Raw genomic sequence first — 14,171 nt, 5'->3', positions numbered from 1 at the left:
TATCTTTACTTTGATAAACTGATTAAAGTTATCATGAAGTAACTGAACTATAATTTAGATTTTCGAGAATTAAATTTGATATTTTGCTTGAATTTTATCAAACAGGTGATGAACCACTTCTTTAAAAGAATTTTTTTTTCATTTAAAAAAGTCTCAATTTACATTAATTTAAATCGAATTAAATTAAATTTGATTTTAAATTGTTTTTGAATCAAATCCGAATGGTCCGATTTAGAGCTATCACCGGCGGCCATGATCTGAAACCATATATTCTGGATATGAACTAGCTTATGGCTGAGACTATAAACAAAATTATCAAAATTTGAACTCTTCTCAATTTATTAAAGATTGACCCACAAAAAACATTAAATTAAATAAAACAATAACCATATATAAATTACATCAAACGAGATTACAATCTATAATGTAATATAGTAATTTTTAATTATTTAAATTTAATTTATTATAAACTGAAAATATAAATAAATTGATCACAACGAGAGTTTGAAAATGGAATACGAAACCTTTGTTCCTGTTGCATAATCAACCATGATTATCATGACAACTGATACTACCAAGGGAATCAGTGGGCTGCGTTCCAAATTGATTGTTGCATCTGAAATTGCCATCAATATTTAGCTTGGAGTCTGCGGCATGTTGCAGATTTTCACCATATTCCCTCAGCTTTCCGATCATATTCTCATGGTTTTTCTTCACATCTTCACTGGGATTTGCTGCTTTTCCTGAAAGTTGACGACCAGTTTTCTCTATTCCTCCCTTTTGTGAAGCCAAGATTTCAAGTGGTTCAAATCCAAGAGAACATGGGATTGATCCACAAATAACCAACATCAACAATAGCAGCTTCATCATCAAACTGGACAATATATGCAATTAAATTAATATTATATATATATATATATATGAAAAAAAAATTAATATATAAAATTTGGTGTTAGGGTAGAAGAATAATTACCTTCCCATGTGAGCAATTTTTTGGATGGATTTTGCTGAATGCTTTGCTTTACTAGTGAAGCTCTCAAACTACATATAAACATTCATGAGCGAAAAGGAAGAATATATATATTTTTTTAAAATTACTAAGTAATTCTTATATTATAAAAAAATTTATTAATTAATTTTTTAATTTTAAAAAATATATTAAAATATTTCTAAAATTTTAAAAAATCTACTAATTACTACTCTAGTTACTTTTAATAATTAAGTGTTGTACAAAAATTTAAAATATTCTCATTATAGAAACACTTAAATAATAGACGTTTTTATAAAACGGAGATATTAATTAATAATTTTTTTTATATTATATGAACTAAATATTTAATAGAAAAATTAATTAATAAATTTAAAAAAAATAAGAAAAGTCACCTTTTATTTTTATTGATTTTTCATTTCAGAATCCGTGGTTTAATTCAGAGTGTGTAGTTTAATTTTGTATCTAAATAATACTTTATAGTATCATAACATTTGCAAACATGATAATTTTTATATCTTATACTAACGTGTAACTTATATTATAATATATTATTTTGATATAAAATTAAATTAAATATTTTAAAATAAACTATATATTTCGAAATGAATAACCGATGAAATCACTATATTTTTTTATTTTTTTTAAAATTTTAATAATATTTTGATATATTTTTTAAAATTTAAAGGTTAATTTTATAATATAGAGATTAAATAATAATTTTTTTAAAATTATTTACCAAAATACCGCTCATGTCTATTTTATAATTTATAAAAAATGAATCTATTAGAAGTTTATGGCTACCTCTTAACAGCGCTTTCTAATTCTTATCACTACATTTAATACTTACCGATGAATGGACAGTCTTTAATTTAAAGATTTATATATTCTTGCCTAAAGTCTTTTTTGACATTAAAAAAACAAATTTGGTCTAAGTCAAGTCTACCCAGCAAATTCATGCACATTAACTTTATTTGAAAAAAAATTTTACGTTCCCATATGGATATGACCCACACTTAAAAAAATTTTATGTTCCCATATGGATACACATCATTCTTATTATTTTTAAATTAAATATAAATATTTATTTTTATAAATAACAATTATTTTTATCACGATTTTTATTTTTATAACATTTAAAATCTGAAACTTATATAATTTTTTAACATTAAAACTATAAAAATTATTCTTTTAATTAAAAAAATAATATAATAAATTATTAATATTAATTATAAAAAAATTAAGTATTAATAATCAATATTAAATTAAAATAATTTTTATAAAGAGTAGTTATTAATTAAAAGTCAAAAATAAGTTTAAATTTAAATTAAAAAAGTTTTGAAAAAGTAATTAAGTCATTTTAATGTAAATACCCTCCAGTAAAGTCATTTCTTATAAAATTCTAATAATTTTGATAAAATTTACTTTTACTATCCACAATTTTCACTGTTGTTATATTTTTTTATATATATATCATGCCAATAATATTTTACATTAATTTTATCTTAGAAAAATTAATTTCTTTATAAAATTTTTTAATCTTAATTTGGTCAGAAATAAATAATGATGTTAATCCACTACAGTATACGTGATCATTTTGGTAAAGAATAGATTAGGATATTGCTCCATTGGAGTTGAAAATTAAATCAATTTAAATAAATTAAAATTAAAATTATTTAACGATTTATATATTACAAATTTAAATAAATTAAGTCTTTTTTGGCATGAAAAAAACTTTGGTCTAAGTCAAGTCTACCCAGTAAATTCATGCACATTAATTTTATTTGGAAAAAAATTTTATGTTTCCATATGGATATGATCCACACTTTGAAAAAAAATAAATACGTGTGATAAAATCTCTACTTAATTTTTGCAAAAATCAACTTTCAATATGAAAAACAGCTATTTGAGATTGAAATTCAATTTTCCAATGCAACCGCCTCATTCAATCGGGCGAGTATTCAGTTGATTCGATTTAAAACTGAATTAAACTGAGTAAATTGAAAATTAAAATTTTAATATTTATAAAAATCGAATCGAATCGATTTTAATTAAAAATCACATCGAATTGATCTGATCTAATTCATTTCGATTTTAATCGGTCTGAATTTTTAATAAATTTTTATCTTTTATACTTTATTTTTAATATTTTAAAATTTAATTAAAATATTTTAACTTTAATATAATATAATCTCTATATTATTGAAAATAATATACTATTATCACTGATCGATTTGATTTAATTTTTATGATTTTTTCTAATTAAAATCGAATCGAATCGAAATAATGAAAATTTTTTAAAATTAAAAATTAAACCGAATCGAAATGAATAAAAATCAAATTAAAATTTTAAATTAATTCGATTCAATATATTTTTTTGATTTGAATCGAATGCTACTCATCCCTAATCTTAAAGGATACTAGTGTTATATTACACTTTTTTTAACTCGTTATAATATTTATAAATTTTATTTATTTATATATATTATAAATTTAAATTATAACAAAAAATTACTGGTAATAATTTAAGTATAAATAATAATAAGAATTTTAAAATATAAAATTATTATGTGATATTTTAATATTATCGTATTAATTTAATATTTAATATATTTTTATAAATTAAATAATTTTATTATTTAAATTATTTAACATTTTATTATTCTCTTTTAATAAATCCATTTATTGCGTTAAGTATCTTTAATAAATATTAGATTTTTTTTAATATTATAACATTAAATTTTAAAATTAATATAATGAATTTTTATATTTTTCTTTAAAAGTATAGAATGAATTTTATTGCACTTACAATACAATTTTATTAGTTATTAATTAAAATTATTAATAATTTTAAGTTGGTTTTTGATATTATGATTTATCACTTTAAAATTAAATATATTATTAATAATTAAAACAACACTATATTATTTAAAAATTTTATATTATCAAATTATTTATATTTTATTTTTTTAATTATCAAATTATTTATAACATTATCTAATAATTTTATATTATCAAATTATCACTTTAATAATTTATAATTTTTATTTTATAAGTTTGGTTGAATTATCATCCACTTTAAAATTTAAATATCATTTTTAATAATTTTGAAAGTAATATCTATATATATTATATAATTTTAATCTCATAAATTTAAATATTTTATTAAATAATTAAATTTATAATAATATTTTATTATTTTTATTAAAAATTAAATTATCATTATATTATCATTTATTATCCTACAATATTTTTTTAATTTAATATTATCAAAAATAAATTCATTTCAATAATATTATCTTAATTTTGATATTTTTGTTTATTAATGTATATAACCAAAATTTAAATATTTATTTATAATAAATATTAATTTTTCACTTTAATATTTAAATATAATACCTGATAATTAAAAAAACAACATATTATCTAATAATTTTATATTATCAAATTATTTATATTTTTCATAATGATTTAATCTTTAATTTAAAATTAAAATATTTATTAAAAATTATATTTTTATAAAAATTAATAATACATAAATAATTTAAATTGAGATGTAGTATAGGTTAGCAATAAAGAGCTCATCAGATTATTGGAAATAAGAGTCTAAACTACTACTAAACACTTACTTACAGTCAATGAGCATCACCATGAGCACCAGGCTTAGAACTGCTACCATCGGCTCCAATCCTTCGATATATGTGTGGTTTGGATATTAATCTTGGCATTGTATTATGTCTGAAATTGGCATCGTCAGTTTGCTCGGAGCCCACAGGTAGAGGATTTTCATATTTGATGGTGTACGTATTCATACACTTTGTACTCAAAGATAATGATGACCGCTGGATTTCTTCGTCTTTCCACAAGATTGGACTCACAATGACGATCCCCTTTTAAGGGTCTCTAAGTCTCCTGAATGGGCCAATTCAGTCCGTTCGGCCCTAATACCAAGACCTCCCTTGGGCCTCACTCTCAATCTCTCATTCTAGTCCGGTCATGAGGGGAAGAGATGATCAGCCCATTCGCCTAATGGATCCGTTTACAAGCGTGCCAATGGAATTAAATAGTCATTCAGCGTGGATCAAACATCTGACACCTTGATATGTACGCATCCGTGTAGCAGAGACAGGTGGTCCAATAAGGAAAAAGCCGTTGCACATCACTAGCAAGTAAAGAAAAAAAAATAAAAGAAGGAGAGCTCTTTCCCCTCAGAGCAAACTTAACAAATCTCTTATAAAATCCTATTTTCTAGATCTCGGATCATCAGATAAAATTATATTATATTTTTTTTTCGTATTATAATTTTATATTTATTTTATCCATTAACATAGATTTTATAGTAAAAAATATTGAAATTATATTTGTAGAAATTTTATTTCGTATGGTCTCCACTCAAAATATGTTATTATACGAAACATATGGTAAATTCTACTTATAAAAATGATTTGATGGTTTACTATTGACCGAGTATTTATATTTCTTAATACAAAATTTTCCGAAATTTGTATATGTTTGCATTAGTTCTTGCATAGACTTTTTGGGAGAATTGAATTAAAGACTTTTTGATCTAAGTCAAGACCGCAAATACCAACTATATTCATATTATTGTAAATGAAAATTGCGTAAAGACATTAATGAAATTTAGTTTAATAGTAAGATATTTAAAATGGTCCATTTTTATAAAGAAAATTGAAAATTCAACCAAATTAAAAAAGACAGAATTAATTTAATTTTAGAGAAAAGTATAAAAACATATTATGTGATTTCATTTATTTTCACTTATAATTTAATTTGTGTAAAAGTAATATCTATTATATTATGGTGTTAATAAATAATGATAATTTTGTAACGCTGATAAAAAATATTGACGTGTCAATATTTTATTAATTAAAAAGTGAAAATTTAAAAAAATGTCTTCTGATTCCATTTATTTTTATTTTAAAATTTATAATTTAATTTATATTAAATTAATAATTCATAATATGATTTTATATTAATATTCATGAGGCGTTTAAAACTTACGGCTATTTTTTAATGGTATAATATTATAATTAGTATTTTGATACAAATCAAACTCCAGACCATTAAAGTGAAAAATCGATAAATTTACAATCGTATTTTTTTATTTTTTTTTTAAAATATAATACAATAGATATAACGTATAAATTCTAACCACATAATCAACACTAGTCAGTTTACCCATGCATACCAATATTGACCAGAGGGAGGAGAAGAAGGGAGCTCAACACCTATCAATTTCCTTACAATCTTTCTAAACTTTCCATCACCTTGTCTGAAGATTAATGGTGATTGAAGATTATCAATTTCTGCAGGCATGTGAAGGATCGGATGGATATTTTTCTCTTTACTTCTCCCTTCTGAAGTCAGTTGTTCAGCCTCAGCTCCAAGAGAAAATGAGATTGATCCAGCAGCAATTAAGCATAAGAATAGCAACTTCATCATCAAACTGCAGAAGAAATTAAATTAAATAATATTTGAAATTGCATGTTGAACAAATTTTCTTGAGAAAGAAGTTAAATTTACCTTGCCATAATGATCTTGGCTCTAAGAATCTCCCTGTTGGTTTTTCCCTATCTACTGCGTACTTATAACGATAACTAGAAGCCCAGGTAGGAAATTCATTTGCTAAGGTCAAAGAAATATTATTTTGTTCAATATATATAATTGTATAGGATAATAAATTATTTTTTTTAAATATAAAAAATTATATTTTTTGATATTTGATGCACATAGAAAAATTAATTTAAAAAAAAAAAATTTAATCAATTATATATATATATATATATATATATATATGGAAACGCGATGAACTTAGACCGGACTTTTTTTTTCTTTTAGGTCATCGATGCCAAAAAAGTCTATTGATGCCAAAAATTCTTTATCAAGAATACTATATTTCTTAGGCTATATTTATTTCACGAAAAAAAAATAGTTAATGAAAAATATTTTTTTATTAAAAAATAATTTATTTTAAAAATGACTTTTTAAAAAGAAAATTATTTACCACATTTTCAATTTTTATTAAGATTTATATATATAATTTATTAATAAATTTTATTTTTAGATTAAAAATAAAAATAAAAATAAAAATAAAAAATAAATTATTTTGTTAAAAAATATTTTTTAAATATTTTTTTATGAAAAATATTTTTCACGTAAATTTAATCTTTCCACCGGCAAATATTATGTGTGTGATCATAAGGCTTTATTAATAAATTTAATCTTTTATATTTTTTTTTTTTGAATCAAAATCGGATTACCTGTTTCGAATTCAAACTTAATAAAAACTAAAACCGTTTTCGAGCAGTCAAAAATCAGAACTGTTCTTTTTGAATTCCAAATGAAATCAAACCGCCGGTTTCAAACCAAATACGGCTCTTAGCTTGGCCTACCTAAATATTATGAATTTAGTATAAATATCAATAAAGGTTTTATCGGAACAGAAATGACCTTGAACTATAACTATTTCAAACTGTATTTGTTTTTGAACCAAAACAAGTCTGAACTATAAAGGCTATCGAGCCGGTTTTGGCCCAAAACTGGACCGGATCAGCCCGCGCAAGGACTAGCGACTACAATTCAAAACATTGAAGCAGTTGATTTTAATTTCCAAATATTGTAAATTGGTTACCCTGAGATAATCCTCCTTGCATTAGTTTGAAAATCAGAATAGCATTAGTTCCTTAAACCATTGACAATGGTGGATGGAAGTCAGAATCTGAATCCTCCAAATGAAATTCACTTCCTCATGCTTGTCACCTAAGTCATGAGAGCATTGCAAAATTTTGGCATGCTGAAACAACCGGCAATGGCTTCTATAAAGCAGGAACATAACAAGAAAATACATACTCTTACACATAAAAGAGATCTCAAACCTTTGGAAACAAACCAGATGAAGCTTCTGCTGTTGATGATTACGCCGGCAGCAAGAACAACAGTGCTGTTGAAATCATCCATTTGCATTTGCACTATGCTTCTGGATTACATAACCATTGAAGATGGCCTCTTTATCATTTTGTGATTCTGGCCTTTTTCATTCCCCGGCCAGCACCAGAAAAAAAAAAAATCATCAAGCATAACATATGCATATTTCTTGTCTGTCATAAAATGATAAAGGACTAATTAGACTGCGTCAGAAGTTTTAACCAATATCATTTGACAATACGATACAAGAGAAAAGATAGGCCGAAAAAGAAACCGTCTTATTAAAATTATTCAAAAATTGAAAAGTGAGTTTCTAATAATAAGAGAGACTATTTATAATAAAAATAAAATCCTTATATGCAAAATTATGAAAATATTCAAAATATCCAAAAAAATAATTAAAATACAAAATTGACTCCCTAAACTATGAATTTCCATATCGAACTTTGTGACGAGCCCTACAGCCCTCGTCATACTTTTAAAAATCATACGTTTCGAAATTTATTTTTCGAAAAGTTATCGTAAGTCTTCATCGGACGTCGGCGATAAAAGTTAGGTCCGATCTAAATATGCCATAAAGTCTAAAACTAGTTGGACCATGTCATAAAATGCCTCGAAATTCCCTTTCCGAGAAGCTATTGTGAGTCTTCATCGGACGTCGACAGTAAAAATTAGGTCCGATCCTTAGTTGGACCATGTCATAAAATCTCATGAGTAGAGATTTCAAAATAGCTTGTGCAAGCACCTGAAGAATACAAAAACAGGGGAAGGCCCACATCAAAGCTTTTAAAGCCATGAGTTCTATTCTTCCATCTCCATGTACAATCAGAAGACCTAAGCAAGCATTACCACATGAAAAACGACCATTTTGCAAGAAGATTTCGAGAAAATCCATACTACTGGCCTACATAAATAAACCAAGTCACATATCGGGTAAATGCTATCAAAATGCTCGAGAAAAATTCATAACTAGTTTTCACTGTGCAAAAAGGAACAAGTGTCATTACAATTTTATGCTTACAATGCTTCATTTTCAGGAACTGATTCCATAAGAAGAAGCTATTCTAAAACAGCAACTATGTAAATGGTTCAGAATATTTTACCTTCATGAATTGCAAGCATGAGAAGGCAGATCTCCACAAAATGCTGAAACATTTTCAAGCTACAATCTTGATCCAGGCCAACCTACAATAGCAACAAGAAACTACAGAAACACATCATTTTTGCTGAAACTCTCTGCACTTATCTTTTATCCCTTTGTCCCAGTTGGCAATTGGACATTGATTTAAACAGAATGAATACTGGATTTTTCATAATAAAGGCCAATCCTAAACTACTCTTCTCCATTTTGTTTGCTTTATCAAAGGAGAGGAATCAATCATTTGAAGTGCCTGAAATATGAGGCAATCTCCTGCAAAAATGTCCACCTGGCATTCCATCATCCATTGATCATCAACAATAACACTTCAACCTTTAGTAATGGCAATCTAAACCAAGATTTAAAAAAAAAAAAAAAAAATACCCACAAGAACTATCATTCATTGCCATATCATTTGATGTAGTGAATCTGATCTAAAATTGAAATTACTTCCCAGTAAGCCATACACATTTGCTTAACTAGCTAAATAAAAGAAGCAAAGAATTCAAATTCAACTAAATCTCAAAAATAGTAACAAGCAGAATCCCCCATTACAATCCAAAACCCAGAAGGAAGGGGAGAAATTAAAAAAAAAAAAAAGCCAAAGGCCACCTCTGTACAACCCCATCAAAATTTTATCCTGAAAGCTTAAAAAACAAAACAAAAGAAATAAAAAAAAAGTGCTGAAATGTGGTAGTGGAAAAAAATTATTAAAAAAATTGGCTTAGCGACTAAGCATGCACAGGACCTTGAGTCACCAACGCCACATTACTAGGCGGACTGTACGACGGCGGTGGCGCCGCGGTTATATATGGCCCAATTGGCGGCGGTGGAGACGACAACAACAACGGAGCTGGCGGAGGAGGAGCATTAAGATCAGTATCAGGTGGAGGAGGAGGAGTTGGATTGGAAGTAGGAGGGCTAAATTGCGGTGGGCTTGGCTGGTTGGATCCGGAGCTAGGAGGAGTAGGCTGGGTACCGGTATAAACAGGGTCAGGATTCGGCGGAGATGGATTAACAGGAGTATTAGGATTAGGAAAAGTAATGGGTGGAGAAGAGGAGCAAGAATCACCGGAGCATTTGTGAGATTTATGGCGAAGAAACCCGAATCCCAAGGTAAGACCCAGAACCACTAGAACTGTCACAATGAAAATAAAGATCTTTGTTGCTTTCCCCACATAACACATCTTTATCTTTAGCAGGCGACGAACTCTGAGGCTGAGCTCTTTCGTACTGAAAAAAGCACGCAACTTTCAGCTCAAAAACTAAACAAAATCTGAAATGCTTCTGAATTTGGGATCCGGTACAGATGGGTTTTGGAATTTTATGGAGGAAGAAGAAGATGGAGATGAGTGATAGCAATAGTAGTAGAAATGGTACGATTTGAGGATGGGGTCTGGTTTGATCTGTCTGTATAGGAAAGAGCTAAGCCTGGTCACGTGGAGTCCATTTGGAAAAGACAGAAATAAAGGGTACTAAATGCTGTCGTTTTGCCCTTTTTTGTTTTTTTTATCAAACGTTTTGCTGTGTTAAACGACCAGGTATCGCTCTGTTTTTGCAGCCTTTGAAAGTGATTGAAATAAAGGTCCCATGTTTCAAAAAATTCCCGCTGGGTGGTGATTTTCTGAGTGTTGATGAAAGTAGGCCAGTAAATGAGTAAGTTATTTTCTGGCGATCAGAATCTCTAATGGCTAAACCAAGAAGAGCACAACCATGAGAGCTATTCAGAGCAAACGTTGTACAAAGTCCAACAATAATTTACTCGCACCTTAAGGCAACCGTCTGAACACATTGGACGAGTTAAGCCGTGGGTTGCACAATAATAGAAACATTGGAGACACCCCAAGCTAAGAGATAACAGATTGATAACATACTGAAGCGCAGATGGAGGGAGGCCTTTACAAAATTTAGATCGACCCATCTGGTAGACAAGCAAAGTAGAGCAAGAGCAACTCTCCAAGTCCAGCCTTCACAGTCCACTTGCAACTAGGGGTGAGCATTCGGTCGGTTCGGTTCAAAACCGAACCGAACCGAATAAACCGAAAACCGAATTTTTAGTGTTTATGAAAACCGAACCGAACCGATTTTGGTCAGAAACCGAACCGAACCGAACCGAACCGGTTTGATTCGGTTCGATTCGGTTCGGTTTGATCGGTTTCATTTTTAATACTTTTTTTTATTTTTTACACTTTATTTTTAATATTTTAAAATTTAATTAAAATATTTTAATTTTAATATGATTTAATTTCTCTATATTATTGAAAAAATATATTATTATCACTAATCGGTTCGGTTCAGTTTTTTTCTGATCAAAACCGAACCGAACCGAAATAACCGAAATTTCTGAAATTAAGAACCGAACCGAACTGAAATATATAAAAAATCAAATCAAATTTTCAAATCGATTCGATTCGATCAATTTTTTCGATTTGAACCGAATTATGCTCAACCCTACTTGCAACCAAACAAAAGTTTATTATTGGTCAGCTGCTTGAGCAAAGTCCACAAAGTGTCAAGAATTAGTAACCGTTGATTTGTGATCCTATTTATTTCAATCCAATTCGAATTATCCATCTCAATGTTTTAGCTGGAAATTATTTGATATATCAACACGTGATACACCAAAGTGTGTTAGTAAGTTTGACTAATTTGACAAATTTTGGAAAAATAAATTATAAATTAAAAAAAAAAAGAATTTAACTATTTAAATTCAAAAAATAAATTTTAAATTTAGATTTTTTTTAACAGGTGGAAGGTTAGAATATTCTAATTTAGAAAATAAATTTTAACTATATGGTTTTAGTGGTAACGGTTAAAATATTTAAATTAAAAAAAAGAAGTTAGTGATAGACGATCTATTGAATTATTATGTCATTTCAATAATATTATGACTTTTTATTTAAGATTTTTTTTAAAATTAAAATATATTTGTTTTCTAACAATAACTGATAATAATTTATTTTTCATTGTTTTAATTTTAATTTTATAAATAAAATATATTAATAAACTTATATATTAAAATGTTAATAAAATTATTAATTTTCTCTTAGAAAATTTATTGTTTTAATTTTTCATAAAATCTTAATCCGTACAACGGTTTAAACAGGAGTTATTTGAGATTTTAATTCAATAAAAATTTGATCAAATTTGATTTGATTTTTAAATGAATTAAATTTAAATTTAATTTTTAGGTTCAATCGATAAACAAAATAAATTTAACTTTTATAATATTTAGCTCATTAAAATTTGAGAATTCAACTCGTCTTTTAGTTTATAAATAAACTTGCAAATAAATTTCATTACATAAACTGAAATTATTATTATAAAAAAATAAATTCAAATCTTGTATATACTTTTTCGAATCAAATCTAAATTTTTTAAAATTCACTTCTATATAGTTTAGTTACGTTCTTAAATTTATATATATTTGAATCGTTAAAATTTAAAAATTTATTTTTATAAGTTTATGAGCTAATTTATAAATATATTTATTTAACTAAAAATATTTTAATTTTAAATTTATTAATTTTAAATTAAAATTTATTATATATATAAATAAATTAAATTAATTATAAATTATTCGAGACTACAGTCAATAAAAACTGAATTTCTTTAAATTATTAAACTTTAACTTTTTAATATTCAACTTGAATTTAAAATGCGTAAATTTTAAATTCAATTCAAACTTAAAAAATTTTTAACAAGTTAAACTTGAAGTCCTGATTCGATTCGATTTATTTATACAGCGATTCGGTTCATTTACACAGCTAACCCCTGCCGAGTCAGTTTGAAAAATACTTGCTTGTTCTGTCTTCTGGTTAACATAATTTTAAAAAATATATTAAAAAAAAAACGGAAGAGCCTGCCTATACTATATTTTTTCCCATTCTTCAATCTTTCCTGTAAGCAATCTTTTCTGTGGGCGAAACTTTCTTGGAGAACTGTCTCGGGCTGCTTATTTTTATTTTTCAGTCTTCTGCTGCTAATTGCGTACGTCGAATGCCAGCTTCATCTTAGCACACGTAGCCAGCTTGCATGCGTCACCTCTTACGTATAATGAGCCATTAGAAAACTTGAACATCACTACTTGTCTCTTCACAATATATATACATAGGTGGGTAGTAAGTCATCACTCATCAGATATCTTAAAAGAAGAAAGAGATATGGCAGAAGTGAAGCTCTTGAGGAGCTGGTCGAGTCCATATGGTTTGAGAGTGGTGTGGGCTCTAAAACTGAAGGGTGTTGAGTATGAAGAAATATTTGAAGATCTTTCCAACAAGAGCCCTTTGCTTCTCCAGTATAATCCTGTTTACAAGAAGATCCCAGTACTTGTTCATAACGGAAGACCCATCTGTGAATCCCTTCTCATTCTTGAATACCTGGAGGAGACTTTCAAACAATATCCACTGCTTCCACAAGATCCTCACAAGCGAGCCACGGCTCGCTTCTGGGCTAAGTTCGGTGATGAGAAGGTAAAGCTGTAGTCCAATTACTTCTCAATTTTCAAAGTTAGTCAAAATATTTAAGCAAAACTTTTTATTTTGGGGCAGATCTTGCCAACCATTAGATTTGGTGCTCTGGTAAAGCAAGGAAAAGAACAAGAAGAAGCAATTGTTTCAATCATAGAGAGCTTGAAATATTTAGAAGAAGAGCTAAGGGGAAAGAAATTCTTTGGAGGAGAGAGTATTGGACTGGTAGATCTTGCATTGGGTTGGATTGGTTATTACATGGATGTATTTGAGGAGGTAATTGGTGTAAAATTCATAGACAAAGAAAAATTCCCATCATTAGTGGCATGGATGCAAGAATTCTCAAATGTCCCAATTATTCAGCAAAATTGGCCTCCAAGAGACAAACTCATTGATAGATTTGCTGGGGTTCGTAAGGCTGCCTTTTGAGAGAAAAACACCAAAATAAGTCCATATATATATATATATATATATATTTTTTTTTTTTCTGGAAGTTCCTATAAAGTCGCATTAATTGTATGAAAAATTTTATAGAAAACTAAGCCTGGATTGTATCTAGTGAAAAAGAGGTAAATACTCTTTAAATAAATTTTCGAGTTCGAATTTGGCAAATGAAAAAATTCCACTTTGC

The 14,171-nt window shown here is 27.3% G+C and overlaps 2 protein-coding genes across 2 annotated transcripts; one reads left to right on the top strand and one right to left on the bottom strand.

Moving 5' to 3' along the window:
- Positions 1 to 536: 536 nt before the first annotated feature.
- LOC110618437 lies at positions 537 to 1,036 on the bottom strand. Its single transcript, XM_021761568.2, has 2 exons — positions 974 to 1,036; positions 537 to 874 (listed from the first exon to the last, which is right to left on the bottom strand). Exons 1-2 carry the CDS (start codon positions 979 to 981, stop codon positions 544 to 546), a joined length of 339 nt encoding a protein of 112 aa, XP_021617260.1. The 5' UTR covers positions 982 to 1,036; the 3' UTR covers positions 537 to 543.
- A 12,161-nt stretch (positions 1,037 to 13,197) lies between these two features.
- LOC110618789 (probable glutathione S-transferase) lies at positions 13,198 to 14,136 on the top strand. Its single transcript, XM_021762033.2, has 2 exons — positions 13,198 to 13,543; positions 13,622 to 14,136. The coding sequence occupies exons 1-2, from the start codon at positions 13,235 to 13,237 to the stop codon at positions 13,967 to 13,969; spliced, it is 657 nt and encodes a 218-aa protein (XP_021617725.1). The 5' UTR covers positions 13,198 to 13,234; the 3' UTR covers positions 13,970 to 14,136.
- The last annotated feature ends 35 nt before the right edge of the window (positions 14,137 to 14,171 follow it).

This window comes from Manihot esculenta, chromosome 7, assembly GCF_001659605.2.
Source record: "Manihot esculenta cultivar AM560-2 chromosome 7, M.esculenta_v8, whole genome shotgun sequence".
NCBI lineage: Eukaryota > Viridiplantae > Streptophyta > Magnoliopsida > Malpighiales > Euphorbiaceae > Manihot > Manihot esculenta.
Note: the sequence above shows the minus strand (reverse complement) of the source record. Positions and strands in the feature narration are given on the sequence as shown.